The 22,065-nt window shown below is 40.7% G+C and overlaps 1 protein-coding gene across 3 annotated transcripts; it reads left to right on the forward strand.

Moving 5' to 3' along the window:
• Positions 1-10,635: 10,635 nt before the first annotated feature.
• LOC120316253 (DNA ligase 1-like) lies at positions 10,636-21,609 on the forward strand. 3 transcript variants are annotated; one of them, XM_039361617.1, is made up of 7 exons: positions 10,636-10,775; positions 13,655-13,776; positions 16,776-16,862; positions 17,392-17,536; positions 17,872-17,983; positions 19,740-19,844; positions 20,415-21,609. In XM_039361617.1, exons 2-7 carry the CDS (start codon positions 13,760-13,762, stop codon positions 20,621-20,623), a joined length of 675 nt encoding a protein of 224 aa, XP_039217551.1. In that variant the 5' UTR covers positions 10,636-10,775; positions 13,655-13,759; the 3' UTR covers positions 20,624-21,609. The 3 variants fall into 3 exon arrangements, with proteins under 3 accessions (XP_039217551.1, XP_039217552.1, XP_039217553.1); XM_039361618.1 differs by having other exon boundaries at positions 10,643-10,771; XM_039361619.1 differs by lacking the exon at positions 10,636-10,775 and adding an exon at positions 10,820-10,939.
• Positions 21,610-22,065: the final 456 nt, after the last annotated feature.

Below are 22,065 nucleotides of genomic sequence, written 5' to 3' on the forward strand. Positions count from 1 at the left end.
ACTACAGTTAGATCCGCGGAGGAATTCTTGGAAAGGATTAGGACCCTTAGAGTGGAGGAGGATGAGGTGATGGTCTCTTTTGATGTCACCTCACTCTTTACCTCCATCCCCCAGGATCTGACCCTAAGAATCCTAAGAGATCAATTAGAAAAACTAGGAAAAAGTGGACACCGGGATTCCCTGCAACCTGGGGATCTGGCGCAACTCATTGAGCTATGTCTTACAACTTATTTCTCCTTTCAAGGCAGTATATATGAGCAAGTAAAGGGCACACCTATGGGCTCCCCAATATCCAGCGTGGTGGCAGAAGCAGTTCTCCAACAATTAGAACGCGAGGCCATGACCCGTCAACAGCCCAAGTTTTGGGCACGGTATGTTGACAACATCTTTGCTATCATCAAACAGTGTCATCTAGCTGACTTTACGGGAGTGTTAAACTCAATATATCCGGACATTAAATTTACGGTGGAGGACGAGATCCGTAAATTTAGCCTTTTTGGACGTATTGGTCCAACGTTCCTTAGACGGAACTTTGAACACCAAGGTCTATCGGAAGCCCACTCATACGGATCAAATCCTCCACTACCATAGCAACCATCCGGCCTCCCATAAAGCCAGCTGCATTAAGTCCCTGTTTAAACGGGTGCAATCGCACTGCAGCACCATGGAGTCTAAGGCAGAAGAAAGGAAACATCTATTCCGCATATGCCAGATGAATGGGTACCCCCTAAGGTTTATTCAGCGACACAGTGTGGTATTAGACCCCCAAAACAGACAGCAAGGAGAGGAACCCCTGACACGAACCATACGGGTGTCTCTACCGTACATTAGTAATGTGTCAGAAGCCACAGCCAGGCTTCTGGCACCCCACAATATACAGGTAGCCCACAAACCTACTCAGACCCTACGAGCTAAAGTGATGCGCCCCAAGGACCAGCTTCCTACCGCCGAGAGATCAGCTATAGTTTATAAGATCAACTGCATGGGGTGCCAGAGTAATTATGGAGGCGAGACCTCAAAAAGACTTAAGACTCATTTACATGAGCATAGGTTGGCTATTAGACGAGGCAAGCAACATTCGCAGATTTGGGCCCATGTAGCAGAACACGATCATTGCTTTGATTTTTAGAATGCCCAAATCTTGGCCAATGACACAATAAAAGGAGGTCGCCTGCTGAAAGAGGCATGGTTTTCAGGAACGGAGTCCATCAATCAGTGTGTAGACTTGTGTGCAGCGCATCAAGCTCTGAAAATATGGAGTGCCAGCAACCGTACTAACCTGTGGAGGGGACCCAATCAAAAAACTTGTAATCAAAAAAATACCGCCCAGCCTCCCTCCCTGCGTAATCACACTGATGGAGCCTCAATTGACAGCTCCTCCCTCCCGGACATGCGATTACCAGCTAACAGACAACAGACTAACTTCAGCGGACAACCGCGGCTAGTTTGTCACGACCCGCCGGGAGCAGACTCTTTTTGGGATGGAATGGAGATGGAGTGGGGCTTGAGGAACCGGAGGGAAAATGGAATATAATAAAGTCTAACGAGGACGATGAGAACGAGGATGAATTCCCCCCTGAGGACACTACCAGGCACATTATGATAACCCGGTCGCGGTCGAGCAGAGGAAGGCACCCCCCTCTGACATTCTCAACACAAAGGTGCGCAGTGAAACAGCGACTGCAATTAAAGAGGAAGAGCCCCATATGGAGCGAGAATGGAGAATTGAGGATGAGTGGGAATGGTGCTCACCGACAATGGATGAACAACAAGGCGCTGACAATGGGACGATGGCAGAAAACATCCTGAGTATGCGCGAGGGAGAGAGCGTGAAAACGAACAGCAGATCATTCAGGAGAACTCACGGGAAGGAGGAAGAGAGGAGGAATAGCATGGGCTGTGACTATGAGCCTGCGTTACAACCCCAAGGGATAGATAAACAAGATCAAAGTGGTCTTGGGGTTTGCAGGGATATTGGAAGTGATTTAAATAATTGCCCACCCCCGCTCCCTAAGGGAAGTCGTGTGTGGGATGGTGGGGGAATTATGAGCAGGGGAGGAGAAAAGATCCTGACCCCCAACCTGACCAACCCTGAAACAGCTAATGGAGTAACGTATGACAGAATGCAAATTAGCAATGGAAAGAGGATAGGTGCTGATGTGGGGGGTGTACTTGGGACTCAATTCGATCAGCTGGGGCCGAAGACATGCTCCAGGAGCCGGAAACAGGCATTAAACAACTGTATATAAGACTTCCCCCGGCGTTTGCCTTTTAACCCTGACGATGTCAAATGTATTTGACGAAAGCTTGGTGGATTAAATTCTATTTTTGGATAGATATTCTCTTGGTGATCATTATTTTGACAATATGAATACTCCCAAGAGTCGCGTTTTTGTTTTTATTTCTAATATATATATATATATATATATATATATATATATATATATATATATATATATATATATATATATATATATATATATATATATATATATATATATAAAACAATAAAATATACGAACACCAGGAAGTTATAAAACTATAAAACCAGAATAAAACCAAGCTTTCGCTGGCATCTGCCAGCATCATCAGGGTAGTCTCCAGTCGATGGGAGAAGCTATTTATAAGTGTGGCATTCTTTGCACCCGGCTTCTTGACCTCGTCATGGGTCCCAGCCAATCCACCTGCGTTTTGATCGTAGTTTCTGTGTTGCAAGCTGTAATTTCCTCACTTTCCTTACTTATGCTGGAACCGCAGCTCTTCCTCCCTTCTTTGCATAACTGTAAGTCGGGGGGACTCCTTAATTCCATGTAATTAGATGTGCACTGTCTGTGTTTATGTTGTTTATTCACCTCATCCTCCTTCTTGGTACTCTCTATTTCTCTTCTCCTCCCCCTGTTTCTCTGATTACGATCCTCTTTCAAAACTATACCCTCATTGTTTGTCTCTGTAGCCCATGATTCCATTGTCTTTACATCATCCTGTTTCCCGATCCTTCGTATCACTTTATTAACTCCCCTTTCTATTTTCTCTTCAATGGGGGTGATTTTAACACCCTCTCCAGAATTCGGGGCACCCACAAATTGATTGCTGACCCCTTTTTCCGAGGGAGCTGTCCCTTCACTGTTGTTCGTGTATTCACTCATTACTTGGGGGTATGCAATCTTCCTTAAAAGGAGAGGGGCGGAATCCTTACAGTCGTGACTTGCATCTCCTTCTGCATTCCTACGGGGAGTCGTACCTCTCAAATGTCTATAGGAGCGTGTGGAAGCTCTAAGATTATAGCGAACAGGCTTCTCATCTCCCCGTTGTTCTCCTGCGTTCCCAAGACAATAACAGTTCAAATGGGAAATGTCATTAATAAAGTTAGTTGCAGGATCGCCGGTGGAATTACACGTGGCACTCCAATCCTTCGAATCATGATTGTTTAATAACCCAAAATCTATACCAGATCGCTTTTTTGTCAAACTCTTCGCTGTTCCCGGGGAGACCTTCAATTCATCGGCACTTGGCTCTTGGTTGTCAATCCACTCCTGTATCCATGAGGGAGGGGCATATGTTTCAGCAGGTGGAGAGTTACTCTGCTGCTGGTTATTCCCTGTCTGGGTGTTTCCAAAACCCGTCTCCTCCGTCAACCCTCTTTGCCGAAGGCACTTAATGTTACATCGTTTTTCTCCACAGGGACGGTCACGCATTGCCCATGTTCTTAATATTACATGTGCTGGGCATAGGTCAACATGTCTGTTGATGGATTCTTCGTTAGAGAGCCACACCTCTTTAAGGAGCCGGCCCCCCTTTGTGCTGTCACTGGCCATCACCTGCACGTTGCTAAAATCGAACCTATGCCCAGATTCTAGCATATGCGCCCCGATTTGGGAATACTGGTCGCCTCTCCTTACCGCCAACTTATACTCGTGAATTCTAGTTTTGACACGTTTGGAGGTCTCCCCCACGTAATTAGCAGAACAACCTTCACAGTTGATCCTGTAAATGACATTGGACTTCTCTATGGTGGGGAGTGGATCTTTCAATCTCATCACCTTAGATCGCAGCGTCTGGTTGGGGTTATGTGCCACCCTCACATCATAGGGTGCCAATATCCTAGCCGTGGCTTCTGAGACGGTGTTAATATACGGGAGAGTGATACAAAGTCTCTGCGATGTATGTTCTTCTGTATGGGACCTGATGGGGAGGGAAGGTCTGGATGATAGTCCATGGCGCTTGATGAATTTCATAGGGTAACCATTGTGCCTGCACACCTTAAAAAGGTGCTTCTTTTCTTCCGTCCTAGCCTTGGCATTGCTGCAGTGGGAGCCTACTCTCTTGAAGAGTGTTCTAATGCAGCTGGCCTTGTGGGCCACTGGATGGTTGCTATCGTAGTATAATATTCTATCTGTGTGCATGGACTTGCGGTAGACCCTGGTCTTCAGGGTTCCATTAGGTTGGCGGTGGACCAGGACATCAAGAAATGCCAACTCACCCTGGTGCTCTTCCTCTTCCGTAAACTGCAAATCCACGCACACTGAATTGAGTATGCCCACAAAGCCAGCTTTTTGGCTCCTCTTGATGATGACAAATGTATCGTCTATGTAGCGAGCCCAGAATTTAGGACAACACTGGGTCATCGCTACATGCTCCAATTGCTGCAGCACTGCCTCTGCTATGATGCTGGATATTGGTGATCCCATGGGGGTGCCCTTAACCTGCTCAAAGGTAGTGCCCTGGAATGTGAAGTATGTTTTTAAACATACTTCTAATAGATTTATGAGGTCCTGAGGCCGAAGGTGGTCCTGCTGGTGACCTAAACCTTTTTTCTCGAGAAGGTCTTTTATCGTCTTGATGGCCAGATCTTGTGGGATAGAGGTGAAGAGGGAGACGACATCAAAAGATATCATCACCTCATCATCCTCTATTCTCAAAGACCTGATCCTGTCAAGGAAATCCTCAGCAGATTTGAGAGTAGTAGAACCACCCTCAACCAAATGGTTGATGCAATTACTCAGCCATTTGGCAAGGCCTGAGGTCGGAGTGTCCTTAAATGCCACAATCGGGCGAAGGGGGACCCCCTCCTTATGGACCTTAGGAAGGCCATAAAATCTGGGCATTGCGGTGTCTAAGAGTAACCTCATCAAGCCTCTTACTGCGTTTGAGGTTGTTAATTTATTAGTATGGTTTTTAAGGGCCATCATGGGGTCACCGTCTACCATTCTATAAACTGTGGTATCATTGAGCAGGCACAATGCCTTACCAATATATTGCGCCTTGTCCATAATGACAGTGGCCCTCCCCTTATCTGCTGGCATTATAAGGATGGTGTCATCCTTTTTAAGCTGATTTAAAGCCTCTAGTTCTTTCTTAGAAAGGGTTTGGTGGCCCCTATGATTCATAACCAAACCTGTGACCTGTTGCCTGATGGTGTTTCTGGTCTCCTCTCCTACTCCAATGCGGTGTATGGCTGGTTCTAGGGCCGCAACAAAGTCTAGGACGGAAGAAAAGAAGCACCTTTTTAAGGTGTGCAGGCACAATGGTTACCCTATGAAGTTCATCAAGCGCCATGGACTATCATCCAGACCTTCCCTCCCCATCAGGTCCCATACAGAAGAACATACATCGCAGAGACTTTGTATCACTCTCCCGTATATTAACACCGTCTCAGAAGCCACGGCTAGGATATTGGCACCGTATGATGTGAGGGTGGCACATAACCCCAACCAGACGCTGCAATCTAAGGTGATGAGATTGAAAGATCCACTCCCCACCATAGAGAAGTCCAATGTCATTTACAGGATCAACTGTGAAGGTTGTTCTGCTAATTACGTGGGGGAGACCTCCAAACGTGTCAAAACTAGAATTCACGAGTATAAGTTGGCGGTAAGGAGAGGTGACCAGTATTCCCAAATCGGGGCGCATATGCTAGAATCTGGGCATAGGTTCGATTTTAGCAACGTGCAGGTGATGGCCAGTGACAGCACGAAGGGGGGCCGGCTCCTTAAAGAGGTGTGGCTCTCTAACGAAGAATCCATCAACAGACATGTCGACCTATGCCCAGCACATGTAATATTAAGAACATGGGCAATGCGTGACCGTCCCTCCGGAGAAAAACGATGTAACATTACGTGCCTTCGGCAAAGAGGGTTGACGGAGGAGACGGGCTTTGGAAACACCCAGACAGGGAATAACCAGCAGCAGAGTAACTCTCCACCTGCTGAAACATATGCCCCTCCCTCATGGATACAGGAGTGGATTGACAACCAAGAGCCAAGTGCCGATGAATTGAAGGTCTCCCCGGGAACAGCGAGGAGTTTGACAAAAAAGCGATCTGGTATAGATTTTGGGTTATTAAACAATCATGATTCGAAGGATTGGAGTGCCACGTGTAATTCCACCGGCGATCCTGCAACTAACTTTATTAATGACATTTCCCATTTGAACTGTTATTGTCTTGGGAACGCAGGAGAACAACGGGGAGATGAGAAGCCTGTTCGCTATAATCTTAGAGCTTCCACATGCTCCTACAGACATTTGAGAGGTACGACTCCCCGTAGGAATGCACAAGGAGATGCAAGTTACGACTGTAAGGATTCCGCCCCTCTCCTTTTAAGGAAGATTGCATACCCCCAAGTAATGAGTGAATACACGAACAACAGTGAAGGGACAGCTCCCCCGGAAAAAGGGGTCAGCAATCAATTTGTGGGTGCCACGAATTCTGGAGAGGGTGTTAAAATCACCCCCATTGAAGAGAAAATAGAAAGGGGAGTTAATAAAGTGATACGAAGGATCGGGAAACAGGATGATGTAAACACAATGGAATCATGGGCTACAGAGACAAACAATGAGGGTATAGTTTTGAAAGAGGATCGTAAACAGAGAAACAGGGGGAGGATAAGAGAAATAGAGAGTACCAAGAAGGAGGATGAGGTGAATAAACAACATAAACACAGACAGTGCACATCTAATTACGTGGAATTAAGGAGTCCCCCCGACTTACAGTCATGCACAGAAGGGAGGAAGAGCTGCGGTACCAGCACAAGTAAGGAAAGTGAGGAAATTACAGCTTGCAACACAGAAACTACGATCAAAATGCAGGTGGATTGGCTGGGACCCATGACGAGGTCAAGAAGCCGGGCGCAAAGAACACCACACTTATAAATAGCTTCTCCCATCGACTGGAGACTACCCTGATGATGCTGGCAGATGCCAGCGAAAGCTTGGTTTTATTCTGGTTTTATTAAACTTTTTATAGTTTTATAACTTCCTGGTGTTCGTATATTTTATTGTTTAATATATATATATATATATATATATATATATATATATATATATATATATGTAGGTCTTTGGTTGTTCGGGTTTTCTCCCACGTAAAATTGTAAGTGTCTTGGCGACGTTTCGACGAAGTCCCATTCGTCATCTTCAGGCTGGTGCTTTCAGCTTCGTGCTCCTAGAACCACGAAGCCGAAAGCACCAGCCTGAAGATGACGAATGAGACTTCGTCGAAACGTCGCCAAGACACTTCCAATTTTACTTGGGAGAAAACCCGAATAACCAAAGACTACATACAAACACCCGCGAAAACCTCAGAAAACAAATATATATATTTGTATTCTATTCTATTCTATTCTATTCTATTCTATTCTATTTCTCTCTTTTTCTCTCTCTCTCTTTCTCTCCCCCCCCCCTCCAATCTTCTGCTCACCTGGCAAGCTGGCTTCAAGCTGTTCTCCAACAAGCTCAGAGGTAGGTAACCTCCGCTCTTTTATGACTCATGGACTTCAATTCCCAGAATTCCTGAGTCAGCCTAGCTGGGCTAGCTAGCTCTCTCCTGCCCTTCCTGTTTCCTGCAGAGACGCAGCAAAGGGAGGAGCCCCACCCCAAAAGCTTTTCAGCTTGTCGGAATACACCGTGAGTCTACTCTCTTTTACACACACACACACACACACACACACAAACAAACACAAACAGAGAGAGAAGCAAGGAAGCGCAAGTGTCTCTCTCTGTCTCTGTCTCTGTGCAAATGGCAGAGGAGTCTGGGAACCACAGGAGAAGGCTCAAAGAGCCGCATGCGGCTCCGGAGCCTCAGGTTGCCGACCTATGACCTATACCCTTACATATAAGTAACATATAAATATTAATCACTGTCCAACTTGAATACATAATGGAAGGAGGAAGCTTTAGAGTTCACAGGGTTAATACTGTATGGAACAAAACTGTGACTGAATCTGGATGTTCTGCTTCGGATACCACAGAGCCGCCTCCCAGAAGGTAACAAGGAAAACAGATCGTGAAGAGGATGTGTAGTGTCCCAGACAATCTTATGGACCCTGCTCAAGCAACGCTTATGTGCTATGTCATGAATGGAAGGGAGGGAACTGCCAATGATGTTTTCAGCCATCCTCACCCTCTCTGCACCGCCTTTCTGTCTGAAGCAGTGATGTTTTAAACCAGACTGTGGTACTCTATGATAGGATGCTCTTGATCGTCCCTCTGTAGAAAGTAGTAAGGATAGGGGAAGGAAGATGTGCTTTTCTTATGCGACGCAGACAATGCAGGCGCTGCTGTCTCTGCTTCACCAGTGTCTCGCTGTTGAGCGACCAAGCCAGCCTACTTGCTAACTGCACACCCAGGAATTTGATGCTGGTAACCATCTCCACAGGTAAATCATTAATGCACAGAGAAGTGTGGCTGTGCCTGCCTTTTCTGAAATCGACAATGATCTCTTTAGTTTTTCCAGTATTTAAAACTAGGCTGTTTTCCTTACGCCAGTTCACCAAACATTCAACTCCTTGTGATAAACACCCTCATTGTCATCATGAGTAAGGCCCACTACTGTTGTATCATCTACGAACTTCATAATATGGTTGATGGCAAACCTAGCACAACAGTCATGGGTCAACAGGTGAAAGCAGCGGACTTAGGATGCAGCCCTGAGGAGAACTTGTACTCAAGAATCTCATGATTATCTGATGGGATTTTAATATTATTTTTCAACACAGCCTGGCAAATAATTCTGATTTTGCAGACCTCAGAAGAGGTATCTTGGGGTATATAGAGCAAACCTCCTTTGAGGTCAGCTCAGCTTTGTGCAGTGTTCCTGTCAATGGTGTATAGTGTTTGCCACCAACTTCCCAATCCTGGTATTTGGAACTGGTCTCCCATTCAAGTACTGTCAAGGACAGAATGTGCTCTTTCCAAACTCCATGTTAGCCGGGTCCCTATAAACAATTATGTCCTTCTATTATGTTTAGAAATACATATTTTGTAAGGTTCCTTCCTCAGTAACTTAAGCAATAGCTAGAGCATTTTCAGTTCCCATAAGAAAATTCAGGTCAACCCGGCTCTATTTTTGAAGCCCTTCACTGCTGAGGTAATAGCACTGGAAAACTGGAAAATTACAGTAGGTCTCTTTGCTGCCACTATCCCTTTGCTATAAACTGATTTCCTCTTTCCACATCCACCTTCTGGCGAACCAGGAGAGGATTGAATAGAAATCCATATCCTATTCTTTGAGTCTGGTCAATCACCTAAGGAAAACAAAAACAAGACTTTAGGAGTCTGTAACCCAGCCAAATGATAGAAGGCAACCAGTTAGGACTGAAATGAAAAATGAACTTTTTAAAAAATATGCCAAGAAAAATAATTTTTTACACACACAATATCACCCCACTCCCAATGTGATTCCAAATAATATAACCATCAACCTTGCTTAAAGTAACTCCCTCAGCCGGCATCCCGGATAACTCCCTCACGGAAATCACCCCAAACTTTTCCCCAAAAAACACAGAATTTTTCTCTTCCTTCTGGCTCTTGGGGATCAGGCGCGCCAACCTTAGGTCCTTTTGGATTGACTTTTGATTTAAAGGGCCAATTTCTCTCCACTAGTAGATAAATGGGTACCACTTCAATGGGAAAAACCTAGCTGCCTTTGTGTTTGCACAGAGTGGAGGCCAGCACTGGCCCTAGCCAGACACAAAGCAACGTAACACGAGGTAAGACCAGCAGAGGAGCCTGGAAGAGCCAAGAACCCCAGCATCGCTGGTCATCTGTTGTAAGCTAGTTGGCCTCAGAGATGCACCGAGTATAGGCACACAAGTGCCTGACACACTGAACTAGCAATTTAGGCTGACAAGATTGCATTGTGTTTAGCATTTGTAGATTTCCCTGACATTGTGTGCCATTTGCTAAATAAACAAATCACCACTGTGCAGCAGTATTGAAATGGATGAGAAAGGGCAAAGCTTTGTGAACTTCCAAGGCTGAGAGCCAAACGCTTCTATCAGGTCGTCCCCAGGTGCTTTTTCGGGAGGCAACTGGACTTTCTTGGTTTCAAGACTTATTTCAAGAAGCTTCTTGAATAAGAAGCGAAACGTCTTCAAAGAAAAACAAGAAAGTCTAGTTGCCTGCTGAAAAACCTTTGGGACAACCACGACTGAGAATCTTCATAGATACTTCTATTAGGCTTTCCCCTCTCTCGTCTTCCTCCCAAACATGACCTTCGTTTTCTGAATGCAATCTCAGTAATTATTCAAACTCTTTCTGGTAACAGAAATGAGCGAGTTTTTCTCAAGCAGGATATCATTTCCCAGCAGGCTTGAGGAAGTTGACGAAAGAAAACGAGGGACATTTTACGGAGTTTCTAAGGCGTCGAGGACCTATGACGTCAGGGTCGGCTCGCTAGTGTTGTTTTTTTTCCGCCGATAGCTAACTTGCTTTTTCGCGCGAAAAAGAAAATGGGCGGGATGTTACTAGGTGAAGAAGAGACATTGAAGCTGAGGCAGGTACTTCTTTTTCGCTTTGCGCGCGCGCACGCTTGCCCCCGCTGCGGGACTGCCGAGGGAGCTTTCGCGCGACTGGGGGGATACTTTTGGCGGGAATAATTTGTGCGTCCAGGATAGAACGGGATGAGAGAGATTCCTCTCTGAAAATCGCAGGGAAGGAAGTGGTGGGAAAGCTCCCCTATTAACTGTTCTTGTAGATAGCACTTCCCCCCACCCACCCACACAGATACACCTACCTCTTTTTTTCCTCTAAATATAAGCGAGACTTTAGAATATTGTTATATTTATTGGCTCTTCTGTTCTTATAGTGGCTGCAAGATAGGTCAGAACGAGAGGGAAAATGGAGGCAAGCTAAATAACAGAGCTACCCATTCCTTTCAAAAGGAAATATTAGTCCCCAAGGATCCTTTTTATAATATTCTATTTGTATGCTCTTGTATAAATTACTGTGGCAAATTTTATGAGAAAGTGTGATATTTTTTAAAGCAAATCAATATAAAACAGCTTGTCTTATGAAGATGAGTTAAAAGAGAGAAGCAGCATTGCAAAACATCGAAAAGACATTTTCAGACTTAGTTTCTTGCTGTATGATCTGTGGGATTTTATTTCTTCCCTTGCTTTTGCATATATATATTTCCAAATGTGTGTTAAATGAATGAGAAAGTCTAGTGCCTCTTTATGCAATCATTTGTCTTGCAGATCAGCAGTTATTAAAAATGCTGTGTTAATGAGGGAGAAATGGAAGAAAAACTATGAATGTGTATTTATTGCATATATAATGCTAGACAATAGTAATTTCCACATGCTTGCTATGTAAATATTGTGTAAATATTAACATGGAATAGAAGAATGGTTTAGAAAGCCCCTTTAACTTTTATCTGCTAGTATGGCAAATATTATAAATAATTTGATGCAGAAGAAAAGCCTTTAAATTTTAATAGTTCCAGAGATTTTAGACGTCTCTATTACATTCACTAAATTCCAACAGGATTAGTGCCAGTAATGATAGCAGTTTTTAGTCTACAGTAGAATACAAATGTAACCTAGCTGTCAGCAGTGCTGTTCTAGAGGAGGAAATTAGAGGAAGTATAATAACTGCTTGGGTTCTTGGAGGAAGGAATCTAATGTCATATTATGCAGTAGGCTAGTGCTGATATTATTGGTATCATAGACTAGAACTCAGCAGCAATCCAGGTAAAGGATGTCTTTAATGAATTTTTCAGGGTACTGGCACAAAGTTTCTGACTCAAAGTATTTGATACTTGAGGCCATCTTAAATATCATAACCTCCCTCATAACCAATATGCCATCAAATTTGAATAACACATCCCCAAAACAACTTTCATCTGAATGCCTGTGATTCCTTTTTACAATTGATCTTTTAGAACAGTATGTCTTAAACTTTTCTCTCTCACCCTTTCCCACTTTGAATAGTTATAGAGGATGCTAAAATAGGTTTCGTTTGCATGGGTTATATTTATCAATTTTTACCATGTTCAATATTAAAATTGATGCATTCATTGCCACTATTATTTTCACAATTATTTGATGAGATTTAACATTGTGTTATTTTTTTTTAACATAGGCTGGCAAATAATTTTCATTTTGCAGACCCCTAACAGGACTTGGGGGACTTAGAATTATACTTTGAGAAACACTGTCTTAGAACATAACTAACTAATGCTCCAAATAAAATGACACCTCCAATTTAATCGAACTAGAGCAGCATGTTGACATCTTACACAAAGCATATAGAAGGAACCAAGTTACCGGATTCTAGCTTACCTGTCTCCACATTTTTATTGTTTCAGTTTCGATGAAAGAATGTAGAAAACTGGACATGCATGTCAAATTATAATACTATGATTTAAAATTTAAATTGAATTAACTAAATTTCATTTTTTGATGTGTGCCATTGTGCCCACAGTAAAAAAAATGACAATAAAAGTTATCTTCTCTGTTCTACAACTCAAGCAATCCTGGAAAAGATGCTATTTTAACATCTTCATTGAGCTTTTGTTTCACAAATGTTGCCTGCTTTAAAAACTGCTCCCTAGAAAGTTACTTGTTCCCCATTGTCAAGTGCTGTAATATGCTGTCATATGTTTATCCATTTTATGGATGAGATCTGTAACAGCTCAAACCTGACCTGTCCAATGAGAAATAACATTGAAAAGATTTTGCAGGCAGCTTCCACAAAATAAAAATAAAACTGTAGATATATAATTGTGTGCTACCAGTCATTAAATATTTTATGTATAATAATGGGAATAATAATTAAGAGAGATTAAAGAAGCTGAGAAAAGGTGCCTGAGAGGAAGATTGATAGCATTCTTCAAAATCTAAAAGGCAGGACATAGAACAATAAATTAGAGAAAAGTAATTTTTTCAAATGTTAGAAGTGGAACCAACCAGAAGTGGAGAAATAGCAGTTTTTGCTCCATTATATGCATTCAAGCAGATGCTAAATAGCTATCTTTATATGTATGCCTGGGTTGAGCAGGGGTGGGTTTGATGAGCTTAAAATCAACCCAGAAAATGTCCTGTTATGCTTCTAAAAGTAGAACCAAAGAACAGCCCTGCTGAATCAAGCTAAGATTCACCTTATACGATTATTTCTTTCTTCACATTAACAAACAAGGGACTTCTGAGGTAAACACAGAGAGATATGACCTGTTCTTTTTCTTTTGAAAGTGGTATATGGAGGCATGATATCCCGAAGCCAAAGGAAACATCAGGTCTCCAATAGACACACCTTTCATGAATTTATTCAGTCTTTTAAAGCCATCCAAGTCTGCCATCACTACATCTTGTTGGAATTCCAAAGGTCACATTTTTACACAGTTCAAATTCAATCTGCATCTCTTGTTTTCTTTCAGCTGTATCCTAGGAAATAGGATATAATACATATGATAATCCATGAACTTGTTTATGCTAACTATTTTGTGGAACTGGTGAGCTAAGGAAAAATCCAGATCTCTACAATGCAGAGCAACATAAGGTATGTGACAGCATGACATATAAAAGCAAATAAAGTTTGTTTTATTGAAAATTGAAAATTTTCATTTCTGATGTCCAAGACACATTTGAAACTGCAGGGTGAAGTGTTTGACTATGAAATGATTTTTCTGGACTGAACAGCATTACCATTTTAAGAACAAAAGCTAACAATTTCTTGAAATATGTAAAAGGAACATATCAGCAATTAAAATACTTAACAAATAAGTTTTCAAGCCACCCAGTGGCTTACAAGAAAGAACCCCAAATAAGACAACAAACAGTTTTCAGGCATAGGAAAGTGTATCATCTTTTTTAATATATATATATACAGTGGGGCAAAAAAAGTATTTAGTCAGCCACCAATTGTGCAAGTTCTCCCACTTAAAAAGATGACAGAGGTCTGTAATTGTCATCATAGGTAGATCTCAACTATGAGAGACAAAATGAGAAAACAAATCCAGACAATTACATTGTCTGATTTGGAAAGAATTTATTTGCAAATTATGGTGGAAAATAAGCATTTGGTCAATATCAAAAGTTCATCTCAATACTTTGTTATATATCCTTTGTTGGCAATGACAATGGTCAAACATTTTCTGTAAGTCTTCATAAGGTTGGCGCACACTGTTGCTGGTATGTTGGCCCATTCCTCCATGCAGATCTCTAGAGCAGTGATGTTTTGGGGCTGTCACTGGGCAACACAGACTTTCAACTCCCTCCAAAGGTTTTCTATGGGGTTGAGATCTGGAGACTGGCTAGGCCACTCCAGGACCTTGAAATACTTCTTACGAAGCCACTCCTTCGTTGCCCGGGTGGTGTGTTTGGGATCATTGTCATGCTGAAAGACCCAGCCATGTTTCATCTTCAAAGCCCTTGCTAATGGAAGGAGGTTTGCACTCAGAATCTCACGATACATGTTCCCATTCATTCTTTCCTGTACACGGATCAGTCGTCCTGGTCCCTTTGCAGAGAAACAGCCCCAAAGCATGATGTTGCCACCCCCATGCTTCACAGTAGGTATGATGTTCTTTGAATGCAACTCAGCATTCTCTCTCCTCCAAACACGACAAATTGTGTTTCTACCAAACAGTTCTACTTTGGTTTCATTCTGACCATAGGACATTCTCCCAATCCTCTTCTGGATCATCCAAATGCTCTCTAGCAAACTTCAGATGGGCCCGGACATGTACTGGCTTAAGCAGGGGGACCCATCTGGCACTGCAGGACCTGAGTCCCTGGTGGCGTAGTGTGTTACTGATGGTTGCCTTTGTTACGTTGGTCCCAGCTCTCTGCAGGTCATTCACTAGGTCCTCCCATGTGGTTCTGGGATTTTTGCTCACTGTTCTTGTGATCATGTTGACCCCACAGGGTGAGATCTTGCGTGGAGCCCCAGATCAAGGGAGATTATCAGTGGTCTTGTATGTCTTCCATTTTCTAATTATTGCTCCCCCAGTTGATTTCTTCACACCAAGCTGCTTGCCTATCGTAGATTCAGTCTTCCCAGCCTGGTGCAGATCTACAATTTTTGATGTCCTTCGACAGCTCTTTGGTCTTCACCATAGTGGAGTTTGGAGTGTGACTGTTTGAGATTGTGGACAGGTGTCTTTTATACTGATAACAAGTTCAAACAGGTGCCATTAATACAGGTAATGAGTGGAGGACAGAGGAGCCTCTTAAAGAAGAAGTTACAGGTCTGTGAGAGCCAGAAATCTTGCTTGTTTGTAGGTGACCAAATACTTATTTTCCACCATAATTTGCAAATAAATTCTTTCCAAATCAGACAATGTAATTGTCTGGATTTGTTTTCTCATTTTGTCTCTCACAGTTGAGGTCTACCTATGATGACAATTACAGGCCTCTCTCATCTTTTTAAGTGGGAGAACTTGCATAATTGGTGGCTGACTAAATATTTTTTTGCCCCACTGTAGATGTAGTATTGTTTTTTGTCTTTCTTGAAGACCATAACTTCCTTTGGGAGAAATTAGTTGAGCTGTGTGCTCACTATGAGCAGGAACAGTGCCAAAGTATTGGCACCCTGTCTTCTTAGTAGTTGGGCAAAGACAGACATATTAAAGTTTCCAAAAGGTTTCTTTTTAATTAAAGGGTGATTTTTAAAAAAATATGGCTGATCACATACAGCCAGATTTTTGGACTGGATTTGGCATTTTTATCCACCTATTAAATACTTCCAAGGACCTGAGATAGGCAGATCTTGTCTGATTATCATTACAGAATGTAAGCTGTTCCATTTAAAACTGTTTTGCAATTGGTTTTGTAAGAGTTGATGGTGTTCAAGTGGTGCTCCAATTGTTTTGGGATTAAACCCAAATTGCCTCTTAAAATTGTTTCTATCTTTCCATTTTATCTTTGTTTTCTTTTGCCACAATCATTCTACATCTATTTGCTGGTCTTTGTATTTTGGGATTTTCTCCAGTTCGATCTCTTCTCTTCTGTACTACAGCATCCACCATCCAGATTTTTTTGTCTTTTTTATTGACCGTTACTGTAAGTCTGGGCTGTTATGTGACAGGAGTTAGTTTGTTTCAATTCTAAAGTCCCAGAGCACTTTAGCCTCCTCATTTGTATTATTTTGCCTATTTTGTGGTCCTACCAGTTCTTGCTTGCAGGCAAATGATGTTTCCTGAAGATATTCCAATACACCTCTGTTGCCATTTAGTCATGCCATTGTTTCTAGTTAGTTTGTGCGATCTTACAGGTGCTGGGGGATTCACCATTTCTTCAACTTCTTTGCAGAGGCAGCATTTGCTACTGCTATTATATATATTTATCCTGCCCTTTTATTTAGGTACGCTTTTCCATTATCTATTTTAAGCTATCTACCGGTATGTACTTGCTTTATTATGGAAGCTTCTGGCTTTTTGAACTGGAAAGCTGTCAGAAACTAAGATATCATTCTGTTTCTTGTAAAAATTATTATGTACTCTGCAGCCCTGAGAACGAGGAAGAATATGTAAACCATGTTTATTTATGTCTGAGCAGATCATTCTTCCAGCCTCTGGCACGAATAAAGTCTGAAAAAGAAAAAGCAGAAGACAGCCACATGGAAGATGTGCTTATTTCACAAAAGTGAGTTACCTTGAGATATGTACTCATACACCAAGCTGCAAAGTCTATTCATCATCTTAGACAATCTTGAAATGATTCTTCTACCAAATCTTCGAAGAATACTGATTTTGAATACATAGTCCTTGCTACTTTTCTATAACTGACTTTTAACCAATATATACAATAAATAATAATAATAAACACTTTATTATCAAAGTATAACATGTATACTGTGAAATTGGCTGAGCCTCCCTCAGTCCCCCCCCCACCACAAACTCATGGTGACTACAACTCCCCAACTTATTTAACCCTGTGAACTAATTGCACATTACGTCGGCCTTACGAGTCTGTCATGCATAAAGTTATGTCCCATTCAGAAGCCTGACAGCCCATGGATAAAAGCTATTCTTCAGCCTGTTGGTACGGCTGGCTATGTTTCTGTATCTCCTACCCAATGGTAGGAGAGTAAAAAGGTACCAACCAGGGTGTGAGTGAGAATAAATAGGATATTTAGTAGTTCAGTAATTAATGCTAAATACTTTGTTGTCAGGAAATTAATAAATGGTTCAGAATTCGGTGAAGACTTCCCGGTGAATTCTGCATCAAAAAAAGTTGCTAAGGTCCTTAAGAGTGATGATGAAGAAGATTCTGTGGAATTAGTTGGAAAGGATGCACAAGCAGATGACAACAAGTTGGTAAGTCAGTTCCTATAACATCCTAATATTTGATCCATAAAGAACTCTTTGACCTCTTAATGCAGATTTTCTGATTTTATCTTTCAAAAATACAGATTTTATTTTTAAAACATATTTTTATTTCTGATTGCTCAGAGTTGTTGGGAGTTGGGTTTCTCATTTAATTTCAATTGTAGCACATATATAAGTTAGATTGTTCTTATCAGACTAGCATAAAAGTTATAATAAATACTGATTTAGTCCTCTTTTATTGTAATGTTCAATCCAAGATGTATGATTGTCTGTGGTTATTCTTTCTGTCAATACTATGTCAGTTAGTACTGCTCTCTTTTTAGAGCCCTGACTGTGTTTCTGAGCAAAAGATCTCTGAAGAGAGCATCTCTCCAAGTACCAGCCCAACTACCACCAGTTCAACCATATCTTTCAATATCCCAAGGCGCAAAACTGGTAAGTTCATCCTCTTGATCATCCAACTCAGAAAAGTTGGTGTACAAGAAACCATTTCAATATCTTTGCTCTATAGGTATTTTAATTCTAACATTATTATTTAAAAGACTATTGTGCAATCCTAATAGAATTAGGAAGTCTTGAACTTAGAGAGTAGTTCTGGTTTCACAGTAGACAGCTTTCCACAACTTTTCATGTTTTTGAGGAATTTAGTAATCTGAAGTCCATCCAAGTTGCAGAAAGCTGGATGAGAATAGAACCTTAATGACTAACCCCATCAAATCCATTTGGCTCAATTTGATTTTGATAGAGGGTTAGTTTTAATGCCTGACATTTATTATAGACCACTCATTTCATCAAGTATGGTATATTAGAAATGTCAACAAGCAGTGCTACGCAGCCTCACCAGCTTCATTGTGATAGCTCTGGTATAAGAAAGCAGATTGAAGTCTTAGCTTCTTGAAACTCTTCTAACATGTAGTCTACAGCCAAGATTGCCTATGACAGAGTTTTTCAACCAGTGGTACGGGTACCACCTGTGGTACATTGGCACCTGGCAGGTGGTATGCGACCATCCTAGAAAAGTGGTAGCGGGGGAGAGGAATGAGCTGAACCATTGGCAGCACCGCGCAAGCCTGAGCGAGAGATGGCTGGAGCTGCAGGACTGTCAAAGCTCAGTGGAAGCACCAGGATCAGCACCAGGCTCCAGCTGGAGCTCGACGCTGATCCTGGCGCTTCTGCTGAGCCCTGAAGAAGCACCAATCAGCTGGAATGTTGCCTTATCTCCAGGGTCTTGTGATTTACATTCAGATGTGTGGCAACTGATTCATATTTATGATGGTCACAGTGTCCCAGGGTCATGTGAAGTGACCAAAACCTGCTGCAACCACCCATCAGACGGGGGGAATAAAAACTACACATACCCCACCCCACCCCCGCTGCCAATCCTCAACAGAAATGCTCACAACAATGAAAACCTCGGACAGGAGGTAGAGCGCCGCCAGGTGGGCAGGCAGGTGTCTTGTTCGGCTGTGGCTTGGGGGGCACTTTTTCAGTGCCAATGTAAGTTCGAACAGTCACTAAGCGAACTGTTGTAAGTCGAGGACTACCTGTACTTTATCACTTTTTTACTTTTTTTTTTTTTTGTCATCAAGTTTTTGACACCTTGCTAGGCGACTGGTGGTACTCGGATATTGCCGTATCCTAAAAGTTGCCAATTCAGAATTGAGGCCTACTTCTCTGCTTCTTCCAACTTCCTGTTTTTGCTACTTAGAAACATTTGCATTGAGTTCTAGAAAGCAAAACTTCGAAGAAGATCAAAAAAGCAAAAGAAATCCACACTGTCCGTCTAGAACAGGCATGTAAAACTCGCAACGTTGCGCAACATATCGTGACTTTTTCCCCATTGCTGACAATGGGGTGGGCACAGTTTCAGTATGATGCATCCGGCCTGCAGGCTGGCAGTTTGACATGCCTGATCTAGAATAACGAGGTTTTGTGTGGCATTCTGTAGACATCCTTTATCATTTAACTATTTTCTTTATCTGTATCTTATCACTTTTGTAAATCTTTTTTGCTTAAGTTAAGACATACTTTTGATAAAGAAATTACATAGGCAGGACTTTTGATATTAATTAAATACAGCATATCAAATTTCTTATAATCTCTTACTTGCTTTAAGTGAAGTAAAAGTTTCCTAATTGTTGGAAAAAGTAGTGCCAGTTTAACTGCAAATAAAATTTACTTTTACCTTTAGCCCGCAAGCAACTTTCTAAACGTAAACCACAGGAAGAAGACAACAGTTATAATTTCCATGAAAGCCGCAGTACCAAACGATGGAAGGAAGACCTTGATAGAGATGGTGAGCCCTTTATTGTCTGTTTATTAGAATACAATGGTTAATATGAGGAAATCAAAAGGGTACTGGAATAACTCAGTGACTTGCTATTGAGTCTTATGGAATGAAAATGGCTATCAGACAAGACAGTAGGAAAACTGGTCTAAAATACTGAATATAACTTTGTTGTTGTTTTTTAGAAGTACATTTTTTCTGAATTACTTCTATGTTAGTATAGTTTACCCAGTTAGAGATTAAGTTTGACTCAATCATTAAAATCATATTTTTTTACATTCTAAATTAGGTCCACGGTTTTCGTTTGCAACATATTTTTTGACCAAAAAATAATATAGTGTAGAGTCCAATCATGTTTGCCAATGCTCATATGAAATTGCCCTGTCTTCAGATCTTCTGTAGGCTTTTCAAGTTCAAAATATTGTTCTCTAAATGTTTGTTTCACAGAAGTTGTCTGCAGCTATCTTGTGTATCAAAAAGCAAGTCAAAGCAAACTTGAGTTGAAATGAGTTAGGCTTTAAAACTTAGTTAAATTTTCTACAGATAATATTAAACATTTGGTTTCTGCTTTATATTTAGATTCTAAAGATAAAACTAATGAGAAACCCATGGAAGTGGAAGAAGTGAAAAGTGAAAATGAAAAATTGGTGCAGTATAAAACAGACAAAAATGCAAAGGAAAAAGAAATCTCAGATTCCTCTAAGCCATCCAGAAAGTCTATTTCTAGTTTTTTTGGTATGTTTGAGATGTACCATCATTTCTGCATTGGAGTAAGACCAGTAAGATAACCAAGATTATCATTATTGGGATGATTTTTTAAAAAAAAGAACTCCATAAACCTGTCTTTTTTTAATTTAGGGGTGCAGAAGAAGATAGTTGTTTATAAGAAAAGAGATATAATAGAATTAAGGTGGCATATTAAGAGAAAAACTAATTTCATATACTTCCTCTAGGGGCCTGAACTAGTGGTGACTGATAAGGAAAGATACTATAATTGGATAGCTGAATAACAGCATTGTATCCAGTTACTATGGGAAGAAAATAATCTGTTGGTGATAATTAGTAAAGAAATTGCAAATAAAATACCATATAATAACTTTCAAACAATTATGATATTATTGCAATTAGAATACTCTGTACAATCTAGTCACATCTCAAAAATTATATTGAAGAAATAAAAAGGAGTACTTTATCTAGAACCTATCTAGAAAAGTTGAAAATGTATATTCCATATTAACAAATGCTTTACAGAAATTAGGATTATTTTTAATATTCTACAACATACAATATAGATAGTCCTTGACTTACAACCACAACTGGGACATAACATAAGCATCGGGGAAAGTATGAGACATTTAAGTTTCTGAGGCCATCATAACTTCAAACCATTGTTAAATTAATAATCATAAGTTAACAACTAGCCATAAAGAGAAAATATGCCCACAAACCAGCAATTCATATAAGTGAGATTATCACAATTCTTACCTCCTTTATAATTTTAGGGGGGAGACTACTTTTTTAGCTGGTAACAGATTCTGTTTAATGATTTTGATTTTATCCCTGACTTGAAGACCATAATAGGAACCAGAAAAATTATTAAGTAGTGCAGTCATTAAGTATGGCATCACATGATTATATCTGATCTTGATATGACCTTTCTTTTTGTTTTTAGTCCTTTATTACATGTAAGTATTTAAAAAGCAACATGGTGGCTTTTAACATGGGTTAATAATTCAATAACATACAAAAATCTTTAGTACAAATCTCAAGTTAAAACATCATATATTTCCTCTCTTTTTCCCTTAATATCTACTATCTCGTATTTAAGCTAATACAGTTCTTATTATATCAACTAAGTAAAAATATCTTTATTACATTTATCAGTACATTTTTAGCATATACATATCTTAATTACTTTTACGTTCAATCTTTATAATGTCCTGTTATTGGTTTTTTTCTCAATTTTTAGTTTCCCATCAATATTCAGATTTAACATTTGATATTTATAATTTCCAGGCTTTAGGTAACCAAGGTTTCCCTTATCTCAATTCATAACAGAATCTAATATTCAAAATACACATCTTATCTATTTGAGTATAATCTTGTTCTATTTTCTAAAAGTTATCTATTAAATCATCTAATTAATAATACAGTATCCCCTTCAATAAATCAAAACCATTTTATATATATATATATATATATATATGTTTTCTGAGGTTTTCGCGGGTAT

The sequence above is a fragment of the Crotalus tigris genome, unplaced genomic scaffold (assembly GCF_016545835.1).
Source record: "Crotalus tigris isolate CLP2741 ecotype Arizona unplaced genomic scaffold, ASM1654583v1 scf7180000019311.24524, whole genome shotgun sequence".
Classification (NCBI taxonomy): domain Eukaryota; kingdom Metazoa; phylum Chordata; class Lepidosauria; order Squamata; family Viperidae; genus Crotalus; species Crotalus tigris.